Raw genomic sequence first — 24,112 nt, forward strand, 5'->3', positions numbered from 1 at the left:
ACGGTACAATGAAAAATGAAAAATGATATGTTTTGTCGTACTGCAAGTATTCAGTCCCAAGCGATGCAAGTATGGAATGAGGAAAACAAACCCACATGACCCATCTGGAAAACATGGCAAGCAATTCTAGGGCCACAAAATAAAACCCAAAGAAATGAAAGTAGCGCTAAAAATAGGAAAGAACTGCATTCTAAGTGCATAATACAAACCAATTCACAGAATTTTCAAAAAACCGTTTGTACTTTCAAATATACACTTGAAATATTCATAATTTGTATAAATAACTCTAAAATATTAAAAAGTTCATAAAAAAGATGCATAATATTCAAAAGTTTTCAATACATATATTTTAAATTACACTTCTTCTTTGTTTTTTAAGTTTTTATTCCAACAATACACCTAAAGACTTCCCGAATTACTGAAGCGCCAAAGCACTTCTCTTTTCCAGCCAAAATAAAGAGCTCTCTAAAGCGGATTTGATAACATCCGTATAAAGTACAAACCGTTTGTAACAATTCCCAAATCCAAGTAACTAAATAGTTCTCAGTTTATCAAAGAGAGACACCAGTCAAGATAAGGACTCAGCAGGCTCATGATCCCATTGTTGATTGGAAATGGTGACATTAGCAGCAATGGCACACAGATACAGGAAAACAAGTGCCATGGTTAAAATTACAAAACAAACATCACGAATCTTGATATTTATGGCCATGTCCAAGCACTCATAGGATACGATATCGCGTAGCCGCAGTCCCATTGGTTCTGTGACTCCGACATTGGGAGCTCCAAGTAGTAGAGGGCCTCATCGATCATTTAACTTTTCCTGTTTTTTTGCAAGGATAAAAAGGTTGATCTAAGGCAAGAGTATTTCCTTGTGCTCTCACAAAGCTCTTAGAAGTCAAAAGCCCCATCGGTTCAATGGCTGTAGTAATTGGAGCTACAAATGGTTAGGGGCCTCAATGGTCTTGTGTCTCTTAACGATAGGAGCTACTAATTGTTAGAGGTCTCATTGGTTTTGTTGCTCTGAAAGGGGCATCTCCCAATGGTCCGATGCCTCGCCCTCACCATCAGGCTCCCTCCTCTTCTTCCTCCCCTCTCCATGCCTCGACCTCCTCGGGGCCTCATCCTCGCTCTCGCTTTCATCATTCCCATATGGCCTCATGGGTCCTCCAGCCCTCATCTCATCCCCTCCACTGCCTACACCATCAGGGCCCATCCCCTCCTTCCCCTGTTCCCCACCCCCACCACTCTCTGTCTTCCTCTGATCCCTCCTTCCTCTTCCAAACCCATTCACATTGGGTAAAACTGGTCGAAAAGGCACTGGCCCTGGCCTACTAGGCCTACCAGCTATCCCCATGCCACCCATAAATGCAGGTCCCCTAGTGGAGCTCATCATCATGCCAAGTCCAGGGGCAGCACCAGGAAACATGGCCCCAGCAGGTGGGGCCCGGAACATGAGCCCTGCCCCTGTGGGCCCCGCTGCATCAATATAACCAATGCCGGGAGCAGGCCCAAGTGCTGAGAAGTCACCTGAGAACCTCGGGGCAACATACGGGGGAAAACCTCTGTATACATCGGGGGGTCCTGCACCATATGTGAAGGCCTCGGGGCCCCCAAGCATCATAGGGGAGAAGGGCCTGAGGCCTGGGGGCATGGGGCGGACCCCGCCTCGTGCGAAGGGAATTTGTGGAGCCCACATGGGCCTTGCCCTGGAACCACGGGCGCCAGGACCCACGTTTAGGGGTTGGCTTGATGACCCATCATCATCGTCATCGGTCTCTTCCTCTTCTTCTTCATCATCGTCGTTGTCCTCAAAAGGGACGATCTCGGGGTTCTCAGAGCCGTCACCACCTCCCGGGCTCACCCCTTTGGCCCTCTCCTCCTCACGTTTTGACTTGGCAGCGACCGCGATTGCCTGTCAGTGATGTTAAATATTAGTATCAAGGCACATGGATGCTCTCTCTCTGTCTCTCTCTCTCTCTAGTAGACACGATAGGCAAGATAATCAACTAATTAGTATCGAAACACATGGTTGCCACCCTCTCTCTTGCATGCCAACAAAATATGCATGGGCATCAATCCCTTAAACTCAACAGTGTGCCGTTGAGTACTATTTAGGTAAATGGCAGGAGTTCTGGAATACATTATCTTGAAAGCAAAAACCACTCAGTTTCAACTGGAGCGCCTCTGTTTCATTTTCTCTTTCAACCTTCCCTAGGCAATATTGGATTCCTATAAAAGCTACCGAAGTTTTGCAAAATGGTAAGCCGTATCCAAGTGGTGCAGACTATATGACACACTAGAAGTCCACTCCAAAGACCAAAAGTGGACATAAACCATATTTTCTGATCATGGACATTAAACTTGGTTGGCTTGGCTCCCATGTTTGGGCATAAAAAAAGGACCATGTTCCACTCCATTCCCAGTGTCATATGGTAGAGACTAGATCCCTAGTTTTCTATCACACAAAAGCTCATTCAGGAATGGTTAATCTCCATCGTCCATCATCAGGAATGGATGGTGGATGTCCCCAAAATGAAACTTACACCACACACCGCTGGTGCATTACCATTCACCATTTCATTGCTGGACTTGGGCGAAAATGATAAACTTGCTTCCACAAGCTACAAAGATATTGCATTCACCCCAACAGAAAAAAAATAAAAATTTACAAGCAAGCTAACGTAAAGTTTGCCCATCGAAAATCTTAACAAAAGAAAAAGGTTATTTCTCTATAGGTAAAATAAACAAAATTAGGCCACCCAGAAAAATGTAAGTGAAAACACAGAATGGATGGAGGCGATCAGTTACCATAAGTTCACTGTCTGGCTCGAGATACAGCAATGAAGCCAACTGCTCACCAATAGAAGGCTCTAGCTCTTGGCAGTCACGGCTAATCTGCAGAAAGTGTTAAGCAGGCACATTTAGAAAGGCAAATCTAAAAAAGGACATGTTTTTCTTTTATCAAAATTTTATCATAAAAATCAAGCACGGGCAGAGCTAATTAACAAGTATGAGAGCGCATAGCATGTTCCCTATCTAAGCACACTGTAAAGTACTCTCTTGGGTAAAATACCTACTTAGGAGTATTATCTCATTCTAAATTTTGTGATCCACTTCAGATCACACAAGGAAAAAAAAAAAAAAAAAATTAAAAAAGGAAAAAAAATCGGATTTTGAGTTTCTAAAAAATTAGACAGATCTGACCGTCCAAATATTCAATGGTCTCTATCCAATCTTAGGATCTGCAAGGTCGAGAACGTTACATCCCCGAAAAATATCCTAGATAGGGTTTTTACCCGAGGTAGTATATAATTGTAGGAGCATATAATCTTTTGGCAACAATATTACCATCATGCTAAGCTTGTTTTTTTTTAATTTGTTCACTATTATCATGCTAACCTTTCTTGAAATAAAGACGCTAGTTGTGGACCACTAAACATTATAGATTAATGGACATTATCATTAGCCTTTTCTCTTTCTCATCATATAGTGAATTAGTTATACATGGTTCCAAGTGATTATTTTACAATATCTTCATTCTTGATCTTTAAAAGTGATTATTCACTTATTCAACACCATTTGCCAGCCTCAATTATGACCACAGATACTCAGTTCATCTCAAAAGCAAAAACCGGTCTCAACAGTAAACCCTCACAAAGCAATGGTCTCGTTTAGCATTGTGATCTACTACTCTTAGTACAATTTATATAGCCATTCATCTCACTCAGCGCCAAGATGATCATCAAAGTTATTCACTATGAATTATGACTGCAGTCCCCTATAAAAGATCAAATCCAAAATGTTTCCAGAGCATTATTTTTTTCGTTATTCTTGAAACACGATATACATTTCTCTTTATCAGTAGACCTGATTTAGACAACAGATTTTCTAAATTCATCAATCACCCACTTCAGTACGACTAATTCTATTTGGCTTTAGCATAGTTTACTAGCACCTCCAAATCCATCATATGTAAATCATTCGTCTCTTAGACATACTCTTGGCTCAAAAAATGTAAAAAATTGTCGGACTTTGGGTGGAGGAATAATATATTCCTTGTTGACATTAGCTTGTTGTTGAAGGTGCCAGCAAAACCCAAAATGCAAATATAGTGTACAAACCCCAATGATAAAATGAGCTCCGAGAGAGAGAGAGAGAGAGAGCAGTTTGTACCTTCACAGGCAAATTCTCATTGTATGGATTCCTCAAATGGCGGGTTTTATGGAAGGACAATTCACATAGCTGAAAGTAATGAAAAGCTTAATGAGTGTGCTTGTTTAGAGCTGAAAGTAACTTACTAAGAGCAGTTAAACTATAAATGTTAACTGAAAACAAAATAGAAGTTTGACATTAAATAAAATAAGATGGATATTTATAAAATAGATGAAACTAGAGCTGGTGAAACATGTGGAATCCAATCCTCCTTATTCATGCCCACAGATTGATATTGCAGTTACCATTTCTCATCTTCTTCTATTTGGATAGCTTACCAAAACCATTTGGTGAAGAAATAATTGGGAATTAACCTTACCAAATCCTAATTGACAAGAAATCATAAAACCCCCATCCCAAAATATTCAAGCTATGGATCTAAACGATATCTAATTCCATGTCAAAAAATTTTGCACTTCTCGATCGCTTTACAACTATTTTGGCTGTGAAAGTGAATTTATGAATAATAAAACTACTTTTTTTTTATTTTGTTTCCTAAGTACCCTTAGTTTCAAAATTTCCCTTTTTTTATTTTGAGGTTTTAATAAATAAAATTTATATATATTTTTGAAACATACACCTTACTTGGTGAACCAAATGTCCGAATCTTGAGTCAACTTGACCTGACTTGCCCTCTTTCACTACATCAAGACACTAGCTATGATATATTTTCCCTTAAGCCGATCACTTTTCATAATTTAATCCAACTTCTCCTTTTGTACCTTTTGAATATTTAACATCGTTTTCTTACTTAGGCAACTACTTGAGAAGCTTAGGGTGGAGGAAAAAGACCTCCACATGGTCTTTATTGATCTAGAGAAAGCTTATGATAAAATACCTCAAGATTTGATTTGGTGGGTAGTGGAAAAGAAAGTAGCCTCTAGACACTATATCGACTTGGTGAGAGATATGTGGGATGGAGCGCTAACCAGTGCATAAACAACTTGGACAGACGAGTGACTTTTCAATGACAATAGTCTACATCAGGGTCAACATTGAGCTCATTCCTCTTTGTTTTAGTTATGGACGACTTAACTAGGCAACTACAAGATGAGGTACCGTGGTGTATGTTGTTTGTAGATGACATAGTTTTGATCGATGAGACCCAAAACGGCGTCAACACAAAGTCAGAACTTTGGAGGGATGCTCTAGAATCTAAAGGTTTTAATTAGCAGGACTAAGATAAAATATATAGAATGCAAGTTTAGTAATAATAGGAGTAGAGACGAGAAAGCAGTTAAGATTGACGGCTAGGAAATACCAAAAAAGCACACTTTCGATATCTTGGGCCGATAATCCAAGAAAATGGAGAGATTGAGGAAAATGTCGCACATAGAATTAGAGCTGGGTGGGCGAAGTGGAGATGTACACCAGGAATTTTATGTGATCGCCGCATACCAAAGAACCTAAAGGGCAAGTTCTATAGGATAACTGTGAGACTAGATTTGTTTTATGGGACGGAATGTCGAGAGGTCAAAAAACTATATCCCAATCGAATAAGTGTAGCGAAGATGAGGATGTTGAGATGGATAAGTGGCAAGACAAAAAGGGATAAAATTTGAAATTAATACATTAGAAAAAATTAGATGTGGCACCAATAAGTAATAGGATGAGAGAAAGTAGACTTAGGTGGGCTGGCCATGTGTGGCACAGCCCAGTACCACACCTGTTAGGAGGTTTGAGTTCAAGTAGGAGCCTCAAAAAAGGCAGCAGGTATGCCCAAAAGGCCATGATTGGAAGTAGAGAGAAAAAATATGGGGACTTATGGCCTCACTGAGTGTATGGCCCTTAATAGAGCATAATGACGAACCATAATTTGTGTAGCCGACCCCAATTAGTTGAGAAAAGGCTTTGACAATGATGATGATGAATATTTAACATCGAGTATTAGGATTCGCTGCTAAGAGAACACTCCAAACTATTAAAAACATAGAATTGTTACTTTTGCGCATTGCAAACAGCCAAGCATATTACCTTTAATTTCTATAAGTAAAAGAATATTACCTTCAACCATTTCAGGGAGAAATTGCGGCCATAATGAGCAGTTCCATGTGCATATTTCCATCCCCCACCACCAACATATCCACCAATTTTAGATGTCATCTTTGCGCACCCCTGAAAAAACAATAACCATTCCAACATTTTACCATGCACAAAGAAAACCCAATTAAGTAACAGAAATTATATCATACACAGCCAGTGAATGGCACATGTGGCACATGGTGCACAGCCAGGCAATACAATGCTCATGCCTACAGTGGGTGGTAGGGGTTGTTTGTATCTCCTTGAATGTCGGTCAACAGGGACTACGATAAATCTGTGCTGATCATTAAGGCCCCAGCTGTGTACCAGGTTCCATGTACGTGCTAAGTATGGAAACTTACCTATGAAGTACAATTGACCAAAGTTTCTGCATGGATATTCAGGCTAAATCCGAGAAATTGTGCACTAATACACCAGAGTGGTTGATAATGAATGCCATATGTACCTGGAAATGGCGAGTCCGGTTGATCGAAAATATCAATACTACATTCTCAGAGGAATCAAAAGCTTCATTTAGTTTTGACTCGTTGCTTCTCTGCGTTGCCCATATTCCTTTCTGCACGGAGAGCTCCAGATTCTCACGGTTGCAACTTTTCACGATAAAATATCTAAGTTCCTCATATTCCATAAATGAGAAACCAATTAGTGCTAATAAATTACAAACAAGGAAATCAGTGCCAAATTTGAACAAGTATGAAAAAAGTACTCATATAAGCAAAGTATCGCAGCAAAGGAGTCAAAATGAAACTTCCTCCCAATGTGGTCTCTAAACATTAGATTACAGCAATAACCCAATTATTGCCTTAACATTGCCAAAAACATCTACACTTTGGTGGAATATGACCACTTAATAGCACATATTACTTAGCTTTCACGCTGTAGGGAGAAAAGTGACTTCAGAGATAAACTTACTAATTGTCTCACCCAAAACATGAATAAATGAGAACCATTCATCTATTTAATTGAAAAACGCCAATAGAGATCTAGATGTCACTACAGGAGAACTAGATCGTATGTGGAAGAAAGTAGCTCATCCCTTGAAGAAGAACAGAAAATGCAACCAAAGGAAGAAGAACAGAAAGCGCAGCCAAAAGAAAGAAGAGTCAGTTTGTATAGTCACATTCTTTACAAAATGAGTATCAGCAATTACATCTGATGCTCCATTGATAGACATTGACAATAATTTCATGGAAATGACATGTCTTATAATATACATTTTTCATGCATATTAAAACCCACAGATTTATGACAAATCCATGGATATCTAGCCAATCCACCACTTTCGATGTGATAATTAATTTTCAGGGGAACTCACATGCCTCCATCTCATCCCCAAGTACACCAGTTCCAACTAAAGGATCCATTGCTGTTGTCAGCATCTTGCTATATGAGATTTCCAAGCCTTACATTCAAAGAGAGAGAGAGAGAGATAACCCTCTTTATTTATTTTTTATGTTTTTTTGCCAAATTAGGAAAGAAGACTCGCTGAAAATGCCACTTAACCTCCATGGAACAAAACATTCCTCAAGATACATCATTCACATTTGCGTACAACATAACAAGTAATGGAACATGAAATATACAAGCATAGGTTACAAACAGATTCAAGAGAGAGAGATAACATCAATAGGAAAGAACACAAACCATAAGAAGAACGAGAACAAGAAGGTTCTTAGAGAGAAAAGCAAGGTAAGACAAATTTTAAGGAGAGGGAGAGAAAAGTAAGAATGAGGAAGAACTTATAAACAGGAAAAGTAATGAGAACATTTTTAGAGGGAAGAATGGAGCTTAAACGACCAACTAAATCTGGCTCAATATAGAGTGGACCGATGACATAAAGTAGGGCACAGGCATACATCTAAGTAGATCATGAATCCCCAAGTGGACTCATATAGCACTTCACAGTACATAGTCAAACCCCACCAGAGCTGGATTTCCTTTAAAACTACAGTCTAATTCAAAGAGGCACTAATGCAAGAATCCCGGTTCCAGTTACATTAATAATGCCCCAATAATCAATGCTCAAACAATACCTCTAAATTGTGGTTGTCCCTATCATTATAGAAGCTAGAAAGCACCACCGGAAGGATTCTCCAACCAAAAGAGGTGCCTGTCTATATGCTAGCTCCAAATCACAAATACCAAGCTCCGATACGGGCCTGGAATTAAAAGTAATAAGGGAGAGGCTAAAAAGAAGCCCCCAAGCATAATTAATTGCAGTAGAAAATGGTTCACCAGTTGCATGAATCCCGAGAACATTCATAACTAGTGAACTGACAATATCAATATAATGAAACATGATGAAGGTTTCACTCCAAAATTCATGGAGCAACCGAGTTTTGGGGAGTTTACAATTATCAGGAAAGGGATTGGAGGGCAACTAATGAAATACTGATTTTTCTAGTTGACGTTCAAGAATTGATTGGAGACGGTTGCCTAAAGTAGAGTCAAGAACACCATCGCAGATCCTTGGTTCCGAGATGAATCTAAAAATTGGGGCCAAAAGTTGCACTATTACCACATAATTTCAGTCTATAAGCTTCCACAGGTTAACCCAAGGATATAAAACAAAATAACCCATGCATCTACTCAAGAATAGACCGGATTCTGGATCTTCCACTGCGAACCACTGCATTTGAGACTTCCATCTCTTGTAGAATGGATACATTTTCAAGGTATTCCACAAGTTATTCCTCCCACTTTCCTCAATATTGAGATGGTTTCATCTTTAAGAACTCCCCAGTGATCCCCGACTCCTCTTTACTCCAAAGATTTAAGTCTTCCTTTTTCATTTTGATACGTAGATCTAATTTTCCCTTGAACAGATAACTTTTAAACCACCACCACCAACATTCAATGCAAGAACGTTTCCACCCTTTGTTCACAAATTCTTTGAACTTCCAATGCACAAACTACATCTAGAGTACAAAGGAATTGATCCACTTTTCTAAAGTCCATCATCAAAAGAAAAGCCTAATGAGTTCTATAGTCCTCTGTGAAGATACAAAATATTACTGAAAATAATTGTTCCTGCATTGCCAAAATTTTTTCAGTGACTTCAGTCCAATCCTTACCACATTTAATGGTTTGTTTGCCCAGGTAAGCAAGCCCCTCCAAAAGTCAATCATGTCAAAATATAGAGATCCAAAAATGCTATCATACTTGAATACAAATCCGAGACAACACCCCTTACATGACACATTTTTTCTCTGTCACCCAAATCAAGTACGATGAGCCACCTTAGTTGCTCCAATTGCATAAAAAAGTTTCCAGCATCATATTGGCACCGGTGCAGTAAACATATCCAAGTGTCTGGGTGATCTATCATTACAAAGGAAACCAAATAGGTCCTAGGACATTATTTTGCTTCAATTAGACGTGGCAGCACAACATGGGATAGGAGTAACCGAGACAAGTAGGAAGATCTTTCTTTTATTATTATTATTATTTTTTTGATAATTAGGAAGTTCTTTACTATTCAAGTTAGTATACAAACCTAAAAAGTAGAATAACCAGTCCTCCTCCACACTCCTGATAGTCAGATACTGCCTACCAAATAGGTCCTAGGAGTAACCAAGTAGATAATTAGACAACATGGCAAACGAGTAACCAAATAAGTCCTAGGAAATTATTTTGCTTCAATTAGATGTGGCACCACAACATAGGATATAGTGACGAGACAACTAGGAAGATCTTTTTTTCGTTCTTTGTTTATTTTGGGGGGTTAATTAGAAAGTTCTCTAATTCTCAAGTTAGTATCCTAACCTAAGAGGTGGAGTTAGCAGACCCCCTCCACACTCCTGATAGTCTGATACAGCATACCATCCTATTTCATTTTTCAGAGACCAAAGCATTTGCATCCCTCTAACCTTTGTTCATACATGATCCCCAATAAACATACAAACAAAAAGAAAGGTCCCCAAAACTGTAAATAGCTGCTCAAAATTTTGCTAAAACTCATGAAAATTAAAACCCTTTTTTATTCCCTATTGCTCAATGTGAACTCATTAATACAATATATTAAGTGGCTTGTGAGGTAGGAGAACTTTGATAATAACCACAACAAGAACAAACTATCAACCACAAATTCAGCTATCAAGTACAAAGTTTTCACTACCAGAAGCCTACATCATGCTTTAAATCCATCATCAGATATTCAGAATGGTAGTGCAGAAAAGTTGGAAGCTAAAACCACAGAACCAGAAAGAAGCAAACTATAGTTCTGATCCTCATGAGAGGATACAGAAATCATTGAACTTCCCATTTCCTTTCCTTTTGGAGTAGCAGATAGCTGCCCATTGATCAATAGTTCATAAAATACCCTAGAAGGAAAATTATGATCTTCTGATCTAAAGGCAAGAAATGGATGAATATGATCAAATTTTGCAGAATGGGGGACTGAATCATACATAGATCTTGCAGTTTGACAGAGGGCCTTGTTTGTGTATCCGCCTTGTAGCCAACTAAGGCCTTTTTTCCTCTTCTTTTCTTCTCATTGATGAAGTAGGCTAACAAGGCTTAATCTGTGGTTACACATATGAAATGCAGCCTAAACACTTCAATGCTAATATAGACCCAAATAATTCTATGATGTTGGCACAAATTCCTAAGATGGAGGCGAAACAGAAAGGTCTTTTTTTTTTGTACACCATTCACCAGAAAAGTATAAGTATAATTTCTCCTTGTTTTTGTTGGATAGCTAGGAAAGTATAATTTCTGGTGATAAAATTTGTGGGATTATGTAGAAATAAAGGATGGAATGGTCCTGTCAATGAATCCATAGAGTAGCTTTGATAAGATATAATTTGTGGCTGAGGTATACATGCAACTTTATTATTTCCTAAGTTACATACCCAATGACGTCCTAATTTATAAATACAAACTTCAAAATTTGCAAAACCACCTCCAGAATGTAAAAAGGAATAACATCTCTGCACCAAGTGCTTCCTATGAATCCAACCCACATGTTCCAGAGTAGGGAAATCTGATGGGGATTCGGTCTGGACTCATGGTTAATTCTTAGAAGTTAGGGCATACAGGTAGCAAAACAAAAAGAGACCCATGTCTGGGGTGGCAACGGGGTCGGGTCCAAAGTTACTGGACCTGGACCCAGACCTGGACCCTATTGGACCCGGACCTAGACCTGACCCACAGATCAATATATATATGCATACGTAAATATATTTAAATATTGTGTTAAATATGTACATATATTATTTAAATATTATAATTAAAATATATAGTCATACTTATTTAAATACTATACATTAAATACTACTTAAAAATAATCTACATGGACCCAGACCCAGCCCCGAGTAGTGTTTGGGTCCAAATCATAGACCCGGACGCGACCCGCCAAGTCCAACTTTTTGGACCCTACCCTGACCCGAGTTGTCAAGTACGGGTCCATTGCCACCGCTACCCATGTCATAGGATGGATTACTGTCAATTTGGAGTATTTTGAATTATGGAATGGAAATATGTGAAGCGAATAGCTTACTCGGTTGACAGAATCCTTGCATATTTCAGGTTACAAAACCTTTAAATTTCTACCTCAATAGAAATCAACTTGTGCACTTGCAAAAGGTATGCATAATTATTCCATAGTCCAACCAAAGAATCGGTTTGTACACATTTCTTCAAAAACATCAAAGATGCTCTATGGTAGTATAAACTGAAATTAGTCAATATATATAAAGGAAAAATATTGATCAATGAGAAATTGAAGGTGGACAATAGGCAAAAAGAAATCGATAGGCACATGCAATTGAACTTAAACATACATTCCAAATGCAATTAAACTTAACGCACATTCCACATGCCTTTGCTTTACATTTTGTCCATTTGGAATCATGTAGTACATGTCAACACTATCCTTCAAATCCTCACTTACCCATACCAAAAAGTAGCATAACTGAATGGTAAAAAAAACTCAAAAGGCACTAAAGAATTATGAATATTAGAAAAGCTCATTTCAACCAAGGTACAAAAAGCAGAAAACAGACATGACGCAGGGTCCACCACCACCATGTAATGGTAATGCTCCATTACAGCAGAATCTAGGAATAGAAAAACTGAAAAAAAGAAATAGGAAAACATAAAATCATGGAGAAAAGGAAAAATTAAAAATGATTTAGACTGAAAAAATGCCTATCTTCAAAAGAAGCCATTGCAAGGGCTATTATTTAGAAGGTAATGCCACTTTCTCAAGTCTTGTTAATTTGAAAGAACCCAAATCCATTAAGCCGTTACAAATTACTTAATGGCTAATATGCAAAAGAGAATGTCATTATATTCAGACAAATACTCCTTGGCGGTTAATTTTAAATCACATAGTAGGTGGGCAGCATTTACCATTCTAAAAGGTATTATTTTCACATAAGGACCATTATTTCAACCCATTCTTTTGACTGCGAACAAAGAGCAATTATCTGAAAAAGAGAGTTTAATATTGAGTATTCATCTGGAAGCATACTTCTTTGTTTTGTAAGGAAAACTCCCAATGTAAAATAGGGAGCTATAAATGTATAATAACAATACCATAACAAGCGCCACACCCTGTGGATGCCAAAACTGTACAAGCTGACATGAACTTACTCAAGTAAGTCTGGGCAATTTTCTTTTCGTTACACCAAAAAAATTACTCAAATGAATCTCTCAAAACATGGAACACACCTAGATTGTCCTTGAGGAAGGGGAGATGCAGCAGAAACTCTGTTAATTGGATTTAATAAACCATTTGGCATGCTTTGCATTTGATTTGGGCTTGCATTTTGTTGGGGTTGCTGAATCTGTTGCTGCTGCTGTTGAGAACCAGAGGAGTCTACAGTTGCAGATGGTTTCAAGGCTGCACCCTGATTAACTACAGCTGAACCCTGTTGCATTTGATTCTTGTCTACTTGTGGAACATAACCAGTGTTCCTGTGTTGAAAAAACCTGTTTGAAGACCCCTGGTTGAATGAGGAACTCAGTTGTTGAATCTTCTGAAAAATCTCTTCTACAGGAGGTGGAGGCCCAGGCAGCTTTGCATGCCTATATCGACAATCAGGACCATTTGGACAGAAACCCAACTTGTACCTGCATCCACATGAAATCATGTGTAATGAGAAATCACCCAAACACTCGCCATGAGCCGCATTTTAAACACCATATAATATTCATTCAGCTTAAAATAAAACACATTATTCTTCTCAGTGCAGTTATATATCCTTCATCAGACGACATAGAGAATATCAAATAAATTATATAGATGTGTACAAAAACCATATGTTTTGACTAATAACAAAATACAAATCTCTTTTTTTTTTGGGGAGAAAATATCCAAATCATGTTTTTAGTTTGTATTGTACAATATAGATAAATAATATACGCTAGTGAATGCTCTAGTATAATACAAACTGACAGATGCTAATACAAAACAGAGACAATATATAATGCATAGATATGTGAAAACTGCATTTATAATGTATAAGATAAATCTACAGTATATATATGTAGATGCTCTTTTGCAGATAGGATATTATTTATTCATGGACATGTATTTTTTTCTTTATTTGATTAATTATTCATGGACATATATTATTAGTTCCTTAACATCCATGGCATTTTCTGGACGTGAAATATCCCCTCCAAGTCAGAAAGAGGCAGATTTTTGCTATTTGCTAGGGAAAATATAATCAAAATGATAAATAAAACAAGGGCCACCCAAAATCCCTCCATAGGAATTTAAACTAATATGAGGGAATGCTAAGGGAGATGCAACAAGTGATTGTCCTGTTTTTTTTTATTATAATGTTAGCAATATTGCATTGAGCCGACCCCAAATAGTTGGGAAAAGGCTCTGAGTATGATGAACAATATATATTTCATCGATAGAAATGCTTGTATAAGTATAAACGCTACACAAAACGGATCTAGGCATATTAGACTCATGCATATATTGGTATAAACATGATAGTGCTTGATTGAGTTACTATCCTGAGCCTGAAAGATATTTACTAGTAATGAAGGTTAGGATGTTCCTTCTTTTGGCAATGAGCCTCATCCTTTCGCTGTAGCTGGATCCCCTTCTACCATCACTCCAGCTTGAGTTCAGATTCTCAGCCCAATAAACAAGGCACAGGCTTCAGCCCCACTGCAATGCACTCACGTATAGGGCATGAGTAGGTGAGCAAGATTTTGCAATGTCATTTATTACCACTTAGTTTCAAAATAAAGCATGGAGTACCCCCAGAATTCCTCGCTTGGTTTTGCCTATGAGGCTATAATAATTTTTGTTTTTTCTTTTCTTCTCTTTCACATTAATTTTGGTCATCTAGAAGGACACAGGTATGGGAAGCTGTTTTTGACTCGGGTTTGAAGAAATCCAATTCACCTACCTATATTTTGCCAACTCCAAAACATCTATACAAGTTCTTGGGATGCATAAGTGTCTATCTGTCAATCTTTGAGTCTATTTGAGTGTGTGTGCATATACATGTGTCCATGCATGCATGTGTGTGTGGTATGTTCATTTGTTTGCTCTAGGATTTCATGGGGTGTGAATATATATATATATATATATATATATATATATATATATATATATATATATATACCTTAGTTTTTGTTGTCTTTATTCCATGTTATAAAAAGAGTAAGGACATTTTTGTCATTGAATAGGATGTTGATGATATTTTCACTAAAAAATAAGAATAATTATGGAGTGAAACTTTAGGTACTTTATCACTATAAATGCCCTTGTCTGTTAGTGAATATTTCAAAAATGTCCTCCTTGAGATGACAAACATGCCCTTTGTTTTAGTGAAAATATCAATAATACCCTTTCAAATGATAAAAATGCCCTTATTCACTTTATAAACATGCAGTAAACAAAAAAAAAAGGAAAAAAGTAATCTTCACAGTTCACACCCCTTTCTAAATATAACCTATAGGATTTCAAGGGAGTAACCACAGAAAAACACTATTATGGGTTTTTAATATAATTAGTAACTTTTAATAACAAAATAAATTGAAATATATAAAAGACGTGGGTCCACAACAAAGACACGTGTTGCAAAATCATAAGACCCACAAGCGAACACGTCTCTCACAAAAACAGAAAGCAGTCAAGCATTCTCATTTGTCCAATTTGTTGGACTCGCGCATCCACATAGCACACACACCAAACCTGCAACCCCAAAATAAATGGAAATTTCCAGACACGTGCCGACACGGATTTCTTGTGCCTATATGCATGTCTACACCTATGTCTAGTGCATTAGTGTGTCTGATTTTCTCCTAAATACATGTGAGCACTTTTGTCATGGTTAAATAGCTGGTCAATTAAGCACTTTTCATTGCATTCCAACCATGTTAGACATAAGATTCACAACATGGTCAGTTTCCACGATATGCGTCCCAGCTTGAGCAATGGTGGGTTACACCCATTGTTCAAAAAAGCGGACCATCCAGCACCTAGGCAATCCAACAGGCCTGGGCGCATCGCCCAAGCTTAGGCGACCAAACTAGGCGGCAGTCCTTGGGCAGCCGCCTAGGCGGTACAGAACCCGCCTAGGCAGGCGCCCAGCCCTAGGCAACCGCCCAGGGCATGCGCCCTGCCTAGAGGCGGAAATGAATTTTTTTTGTTCTATTGACTTTTTTGAAACATAAAGGCTTTTAAGGATGAGTTTTAGGTTCATTTGAAATGAATCCACAAGAACCCATTTTAGAAATAAAGTAACCTCTAAAAAACTAAATTTTGTGATTTTCATTGCATCGAAGTGTTTCTCAAAGTTGCGAAAATGGATACAAGCATCACCCAAGTAGATTAGATTTAGTTTTGGAGTTTCTTAATCCTATTAGAAGGTTTTTTTATCATTTTAGCACCAAAAAAAATCTCAGAGGTGGGAGTTTGGAGTTCGAGCAATCAAAGTGAGTGCAAAACTTTATTTTTTAGATTGCTTATTTTATTTTGAGATGTCTTCTTCAGGATCTAGTCGAAGTGGAGATCCGGGTTCGAAATATGGATATAACCCGAATCCAAATGACAAAAATTGCATTAGATGCAATTATTGTGAAAAAGATACCAAAGGGGGTATAAACCAGTGTAAGAAACATCTTGTCGGCATTAAGGGGGATGTTGCCCCTTGTAAAAATGTTCCTGAAGCTATCAGAGAGGAGATTAAGCAATATATGAGTTCTGTAAAACAAAAATAGGAACAAAATCCTTGTCATTTGAATAGATCTTATTTTTATTCTTCATGGTTATAACCCAAAACCAAACGATAAAAATTGTATAAAGTGTAATTTTTGTGAAAAAGATACCAATTGGGATATTAACCGATTCAAGAAACACCTTGCCAGTATTAAAGGGCATGTTGCTTCTTGTAAAAAGGAGCCTGAAGCTATTCGAGATGAGATTAAACAATTTCTGAAATTAAAAGAACCAAAAAAGGATGAAAATGAGCCTTGTTCTATGGAAATATCTTCTCCAGGTTCTTCTAGAAGTGGTGATCAGGGTTGGAAGTATGGTTATAACCCGAATCCGAATGACAAAATCATATTCAATGTAATTATTGTGGAAAGGATACTAATGGGGGCATTTACAGGCTTAAAAAATACTTTGCCTGTATTAAGGGGGATGTTGCCCCATGTAAAAATGTTCCTGAAGCTACAAGGGAGGAGATTATACAATATTTGAGTTCATGGAAGCACAAAAAGATAGAAAAGGGTAGAGCAGCCAAGACTCCTAGGTATCTGCACATACTAGTAAGAGGGAGGTAGAAGAGGAGGAGGAGGACGATGCAGATTCAGAAGAAACAGAGGAGGACGAGCATTATATTGAAGAGGGAGATGACTCTGATGATGATTGCATAGAATCTGATGCATATGATGAGGCTTACCCTATTCCTTCTGATAATGATAATGATGACTGAAGAATGAAGAGTTGAAGACGCTTGAGTGCTTGACTCTTGGTGTTGAGTGTTGACTGTTGAGTGTTGACTATTGTGTCCTAGATAGAATATTTTTTGAATTTCTGTATATTTTTTTTTTCTTATTTTTAGTTTCTACTTTCTAGTTTCTACTATCTAACTTTTGTGTGTACAATTTATAGTGTATCAGACTATCAGTGTATGTTTGTATGGTTTTACTGTTTTAGCATTGTATGAAAATATGGATTATGGTCTTATGGATTATCAAAATTCTCTTCTGGACTTCTATCTTCTTTTTTTTTTCAACTGGGCCGCTCAGGTTTTGGGCGCCACCTAGGCGCTGGGCAGCCTGGACCCCACGGCCGCCCCAGTGCCGCCTAGCACTTTTTGAAACACTGGTTACACCAATACTGAAGCATTCCTCCTATGGAACTTGGAATGGCCACTGTTGAAGCATTGCTACTATTGAACTTGTACTGATCCAGCTAACCCAAAAAGATTGAAGGCAAAAGACTGTCTATTAATGGCTACTGGAAAAAACAAAAATAGACCATTTACTATTTCTGCCTCTTGATTGAACATCGAGCAAATACTTGGTATGATCATCCCTCACTTTACCAGATGATCAACTGTTACAACTTTATCTACTGTGGATTTGAGTTGCAGGTGGAGCAGGTATACGCAATACCAGCAAATAACTAAGCTGATGTTAGCACTGAGTCAATATCTGGTACATGGAATTAACTGACACACTACTTTCATTGTCAGGTCTCAAATTCAGCTTGCCTTCTTTCCTCACTGTGTAAAAGTGCTGCTGTAGATTTGCCAAACATTCAATCTCATCCTCTTACAAGGTTCTTCAAGGGAAGGGATCCAGGTGACTCAAAGCCCTCACCTTCTACTACTTTGTCATTCTCATGTTGGTTCTAAGGCAACTACAACACATGGGTGCCTGTCCATAATTGTATCATGCCCAGGCCAGGCCACAAGTCCATCTAAAACCTTGTTCGCAGACCATTTCGCACTTGTATCCTATGTTCTAAATAAGGTCTTGTCCACACCTACTTATTCCATTCTACACCCTTGAAAGCGTGGTACTATTTTCCATTGCCTTGACTAGCCCCCCAGCTCCATCCTTCCCATACTATACCTCTTTCCATGGATGAGTTATTGTGTGCCAAGCCTCCACCACCACTTGGCCAGTAGTGCTGCATTTGTTTTTCAGATTCCCCTAATCCCAAACCCCTTTGGTTTTGTTAAGCCACTAAGCCTATTCTTTCCCATTTAACCAAGTGATGATCCTCCACTTGCCAACTGAGCCCAGAACTATAACAGCTGCTTTTGAACAAGGGACTACAAAAATACCAATTACCACAGCCTACCCTGTCAAAAATTGAAACAAGTTCACACAATCCCCAACACAATTACAACCATTTCTTCTTTCCAAATCCCCTAAAGACCAGCTACAAGGGACAACCTCTAAAGTAAGTAATCATTCGAGCAGAGCACCCAACTCTAAGAGATCAGTCACCAAAACAGACAAGACCCAATGATCACCCTGACAAATGTTTGGGAAAAGACAACCACAATGCTGTAGATGACGCAATGAGGGCCTCATCAAGTGTGACAAATCATCTGAATCCTTGTACTTTTCATGAATTACACAAATTAGGTTACCACCTAGTACCTGATTTTGCCTGCAACCATCTTCTCTCCTCTCTCTAGCCTTCTAGACTCATCTTGGGGTTTCTTTTTCGGTTTTTGTTTTATTTTCAATCAGTTTCTGTTGATTGCATATGTGTCTCTGTTGCCTGTGGTCTTCAGTACAACTTGGCACACACAAAGTACACACTGTCCTTTATGAAGATGAGTTAATAATCAAACAGAATGTCATAAGGTAGGTGACTTAACACCCCATATGCCATCCCTCCTTAATCCATCTAATTTCTACATTCATCCAATTTCAAGGAAACATGAAAGACCCAACATGAAACTTAATGTGTTACCACCCAAGCCACAGCTATTGCCATCTCAACAACACCCAGAGGATCTATAGAAAACAAATGACAAAATATTCTCAAGGATTTCCCAAAAGCTTAATCCAGAAATATAACTTGGCAGGGTTAGCTACAATTATCAAAAGAGAATGTGAATAGTCAACGTGAGGCAACATTGAAACCTCTAGAACAGTGTGCCCATACTCGCATGTTTAACAAATGGCTAATGGCTCCAAATAACCCCCAAAGAATATCTTTGCTCACCACCCATCTCGCAACCATAATTAGACAGTATGAATCAAGTTCTCAACATCATCAACTCTGAAATTTCATTATTTACCTCTTTCCATAAATAAAATCCCCTGGATTTTTGCCCCTCCCATTTAGTCTCTCTCTCTTTCGAGCCCATCTCAACAGCATGATACTAACAACAGGGGAAACTGCTGCCCCAATTCCATCCAACCTTCAAAACAAACTCCAAATCACGCCGTTGGAACCTAGAGCTAGACGGGATCAAAATCTTTGTGCCCATAAACAGAAAGCGTACTTAGGTAACTTGGAACTTCTAGCACAACCATCACTTGATAAATGTTAGAACGGTTTAGCCAAAACTAATACTATTTTTTACAGAGGTATGTCACTTGTATGAATCTGTCAGAGAAATGCACCCTCAAAAAACTACTCCATTTTTCTTTTTTCTTTTTTCTTTTTTTAATTGTTAACGGTGCGAATAGAGTAGGACATTATGTTGAGACACCTGTTCCCCTGACCACCGATGCCCTGACCCCATTCCCTCACAAAGATGTCCCTCACTTAAGCTGGATCCACACTGCTAGAACAAATATTAAAAGCCATTTTGGATTAAGCTAAGAATGCAAGCTCAACCTACACAAGATTCCCCAGCAAATCCTTATGTTCATTGGAACTGATCAAATTTCAGAGGATTCTGCAAAAGTACATCCTTTAGCAGAAGTCATACCATATCAGTCAACAGGCAAACCTTCTCTTTTTTTTAATTACTAACATCCAAACTTTTTTTTTCTATTTGATCGGTAACATCCAAAACTTTTTCATACCCAAATTGTGGCATATCTGTAGACTTTTACAGTCATATGCAATTGAGCATTGCTCAATGACCTCTAACGCACTTATCATAATGAAACTAGCTAGTTGCACCCGCTCATTTCCATAAATAGATATGTCACAAGTTAGTGGAACAGGATTCAAGCAGTCTAAGGGTTCAAAAATTGGTTAAAAACAACAGAAAAAAGAAAAAACATTTGTTCATATTGCCTATCAAGACAGAAAGATCACAGCAATCATCATTCATCACTGCGTAAATGATATGTATAAAAGGGAACCATATGAATTACACATCTAAAATATGTATGCAATCTACACTGATTGATACAGAAATCCACAATTTGGATTCATAGAGTGATTCTTCTAGCACCTAACTTGACAACTAGTCCAGAAAATTCTCTACCAAACCTGCCTCTTCCTGAGAGTTTGCAGTAAGGATCATAGAATTTTGGTAAACATGTAGTAATGCAAACTTCAGTTGATAAATCAAGTACCTTTTCAGAAAATCAATTTGGCTAAACTATCTCATTGAGATAATGTCTCCCAACAAAATTCCAGATAGGAAAGCACTAGGACTAATACTACTAGTCAGTAATGGTAGTAATGAGCCATGAAAAAACTTTGCCCATAGAAAACAAAAAGATCCATAAATTACATTTAAATTGCAAATTAACGAGAATATTAACATGATATCAACAGTAGCAAACATAATACAACAACGGCCAAATTAAACTTCAGTAAAATAGTGGAAGCTCTAATAGAAGTCACCCATCAAATATAATAACAGCAAACAGTGATGACCATGGTAATATTAAAATGCAACAGCAACACACACACGAGCGGGCGTGCACAAAAGCATGCACGCGCGTACAAACACACGTAAAAATCAGTAATTAACACACAAACTAAACTTCCCTCAAACAATAGTAATTACAAAAAGTATCACCCACAAAAATCAACAGCAATAATAATCATAACTACAATTACAATACCAGCAGACGTAATGGGGAGTGATGATAAGGCCACTATGAATTAACAAGTAATGGGGAAAATTATAACAAAGATAACAAAAATCATATTGGTACCAACAAAAATCACTACAAAAGTAGCATAAGTAGTAGCAATTATTTTGATTATGATAATAACAAAAAACAAAAACAACATAAACGAGATTAACAACACAATAATATGAATTAGAACACATAATTGCATAGTAGGAAGCATAATACATACATGTTACACTCTTTGATATCTTCATTTGTGTGCTTATAAACGCAGTCTTGCTCTCTGCACTCTCCATAGAGCCTGAAGAATCGGCAAACTGGCATTCGAGACTTATCGTATTGGTGCAAAAACCCACAAGCATCTCCCTTCATGCAAAGGCTCCTGAGCCAATGCCTGCAAACTGTTTGCCGGAAACTCCTGCGACCTTGCAGGTTCATGGCGGCCGGATCAGGAAGGTTTCCGGCAACTGAATTGCTAGAAATTGGGGCGTTTGGATCATTTTGGATGAGAGATATTGCGGTTGGGTTTGGATTGTTGGTTGTTTCAAGGCCACCCTCAAAGTCGAAGCTGAGGCCCCCTTCTGGTTCTTCCATTTTAGGGCCTTTTTGGGTTCTAGGATGGGCTCATTAGAGAGAGAGAGATGGGTCCAAGAATTAGAGCTGCAATTCTTTGAGATGGGTTTTAGAGGGAGAGAAGGCGGGAACTAAGAAGGATAAACTGCGATAACCAAATAAGGGTTTTAGGGCAAACAGAGAGTGAGGTTCAGAGGAACCGATGGGAAAAGACTTTAAACATGGAAAAGAGACTCAGAGACTCCTATGTTTCCATGGAGGGAGGGAGAGAGAGACTAAACCTCTCCTGACGAAGAGAAAGAGAGAGAGAGAGAGAGAGAGAGAGGCTGAACAAGTAAACATGTCCTTTTCCGTTTTAACTCGTCCACGAGCATGTACAGCGTGCTCTCGCGAGAACATGTTATATGCAGGGCGTGATTAGCGAGTCTGGACTTAAAACATGTTTTTAGGACTACTATTTCACAACCACTCCTAGCTTAGCTGTTAGATGTCAAATTGTATACCTTCAGAATTGCTATGAAATTCCGGAAATTTTGTTTTAAATTTTGAGTCTAATAAACAATATACTTACAATCACCTTATTTAAAACTGGATGGACAAGAGTGATTATGGCATTCTAGCGTCAAAAGTAAATCGTCTCTCTGCATTTTTTTTTTGTTTTTTTGTTGTTGTTTATAATTTTTAAAAAAAATATTTTAAAAAATTTAATATATGTATTTTTGTCTTTTTCATAAAAGCTTTTTTTATAGAAGAGGTCATATATTATGCTCCTTTAGGATCATTTTATACATTTACACCATCAAAAAAAACACTAGGGAGATTTTTTTTTAAAAAAAAAAATTGAGATCCACCTAATTATAAATAGATGATTATTTTCAAATACAATAAATGAATTTTGATTTCTTGAACATCTACATTCCCTCCAAAATTTTGGATGGTTCCAGTCAAAATTTGGATTGCCATTTTTTTATGCACATAGAAAGTGAGTTTTTTTTTTCTTTTTTTTTTTGAGGTTGGTTTCCACATTCTAGAGATCGCATTCTCAAATTTTGAGATCTAAAAGATATTCCTAGTATAAGTTTTGCCTAAAGGACTAGATGGATAGCATGCTGCAACCGCAGTACAAAATCTTTAGGTTTTATAAAAAAATTATTCTGCATTTGAACTTCCCTTTCCTTTATTGATTTGATGTCTTTAATCTTATTCTAATTTAAGCACATTAAATAATGGGAGTGAACTAAGAATCTTGGTTTGACAAAAGATTTTATTAAAAAATTTCACCAATACACTCCCTTAAAAAAAAAAAAAAAAGTGCATTAAATAGCTATAAGCAATATATTATCAATAATATACAAAAATAATCATATATGAAATATTTTCCTTTTTCGCTAAAACTAAAGTATCATTATAAATGGCGAGAATGAGATCCAGTAACAAGTAAAATTTAAGGCAACTGGGAAATCATCGTGAGGTTCGAATATTTGGGTTTGTTTAAAAATTCTGGCAATTTCTTCACATTTTCATTTTTTGTTGTTTCATTGGTGTATACAATACAACATTTTTTATGGACCACTAACTTATATTTTTTGTTTTGTGGTTTTAGTAAACTGCAATCTTATATTGAAGGTCTTTTTTCTCTTTTCTTGTTAACAATAATCATATACCTTGTGTTATAGTTCTTGTTATTTGCTAATGTAGTTTTTGTGGTTGGTTTTATTATTGTCGTTTCGTCACATGCGCCTAATAAATCCATCATATGTTTTATGTTGTGGCAGTAGATCAACATTGTTGATTTAACCCAACATTTATCAAGTATTACTATAATGATACTTGAAATTATTGTTCAACGACCTTATTGTACCTATTTAATAACCATAAATCATATTATTATTTTGTGTCACCTGTATATATCCAAATTTGTCTCTTTGTTATTTTGACCCAAATCTAAAATATTCACGATTTTTAACTTACCTAATTTTTTTTGGAAATCTATATATTTTACCTAATTTTTTTGCCTTCAACCTTTTGGGACAAAACTGACTTATTTACAATAATTTTGGTTTGCCAATATATTGTTATTCAACGACTTGCTTACCAAGATGCAAATAAGGATAATATTTTGAATTTTGAAAATTGGGAATTGGGACTTCGCTTTAGAATCCCATTGTTTCAATGAAAAAATAAAAATTATCAAAGGACATATGAGGAATGAACTACTTAACATTGTTCTTTTTTTTTCTTTTTCAAAATTCAAAAATCCCCAAAAAATAAAAAGAAAAAGATG

At 37.3% G+C, this 24,112-nt stretch overlaps 1 protein-coding gene across 1 annotated transcript; it reads right to left on the reverse strand.

Annotated features, from left to right (window-relative positions):
- Positions 1-454: 454 nt before the first annotated feature.
- Positions 455-22,135, reverse strand: CPSF30 (cleavage and polyadenylation specificity factor 30). Its single transcript, XM_006845959.4, has 7 exons — positions 21,485-22,135; positions 12,934-13,335; positions 6,704-6,866; positions 6,220-6,330; positions 4,177-4,245; positions 2,812-2,898; positions 455-1,915 (listed from the first exon to the last, which is right to left on the reverse strand). The coding sequence occupies exons 1-7, from the start codon at positions 21,847-21,849 to the stop codon at positions 1,007-1,009; spliced, it is 2,106 nt and encodes a 701-aa protein (XP_006846022.1). The 5' UTR covers positions 21,850-22,135; the 3' UTR covers positions 455-1,006.
- Between the last annotated feature and the right edge of the window lie 1,977 nt (positions 22,136-24,112).

Source organism: Amborella trichopoda, chromosome 2 (assembly GCF_054954075.1).
Source record: "Amborella trichopoda isolate Santa Cruz 75 chromosome 2, AtrichopodaSantaCruz75HAP2 v2.0, whole genome shotgun sequence".
NCBI classification, from domain to species: Eukaryota; Viridiplantae; Streptophyta; class Magnoliopsida; order Amborellales; family Amborellaceae; genus Amborella; species Amborella trichopoda.

Bases quoted from the DNA above. Each gene is read 5' to 3' on its own strand.
- CPSF30 (XM_006845959.4), bottom strand. From the start codon at position 21,849: ATGGAAGAACCAGAAGGGGGCCTCAGCTTCGACTTTGAGGGTGGCCTT. The intron at 4,246-6,219 runs GTAATATTCTTT...CATTACTTTCAG, and splicing joins TCTCCCTGAAATGGTTGAAG to CTATGTGAATTGTCCTTCCA. The intron at 1,916-2,811 runs GTAACTGATCGC...CATCACTGACAG, and splicing joins AGCCAGACAGTGAACTTATG to GCAATCGCGGTCGCTGCCAA.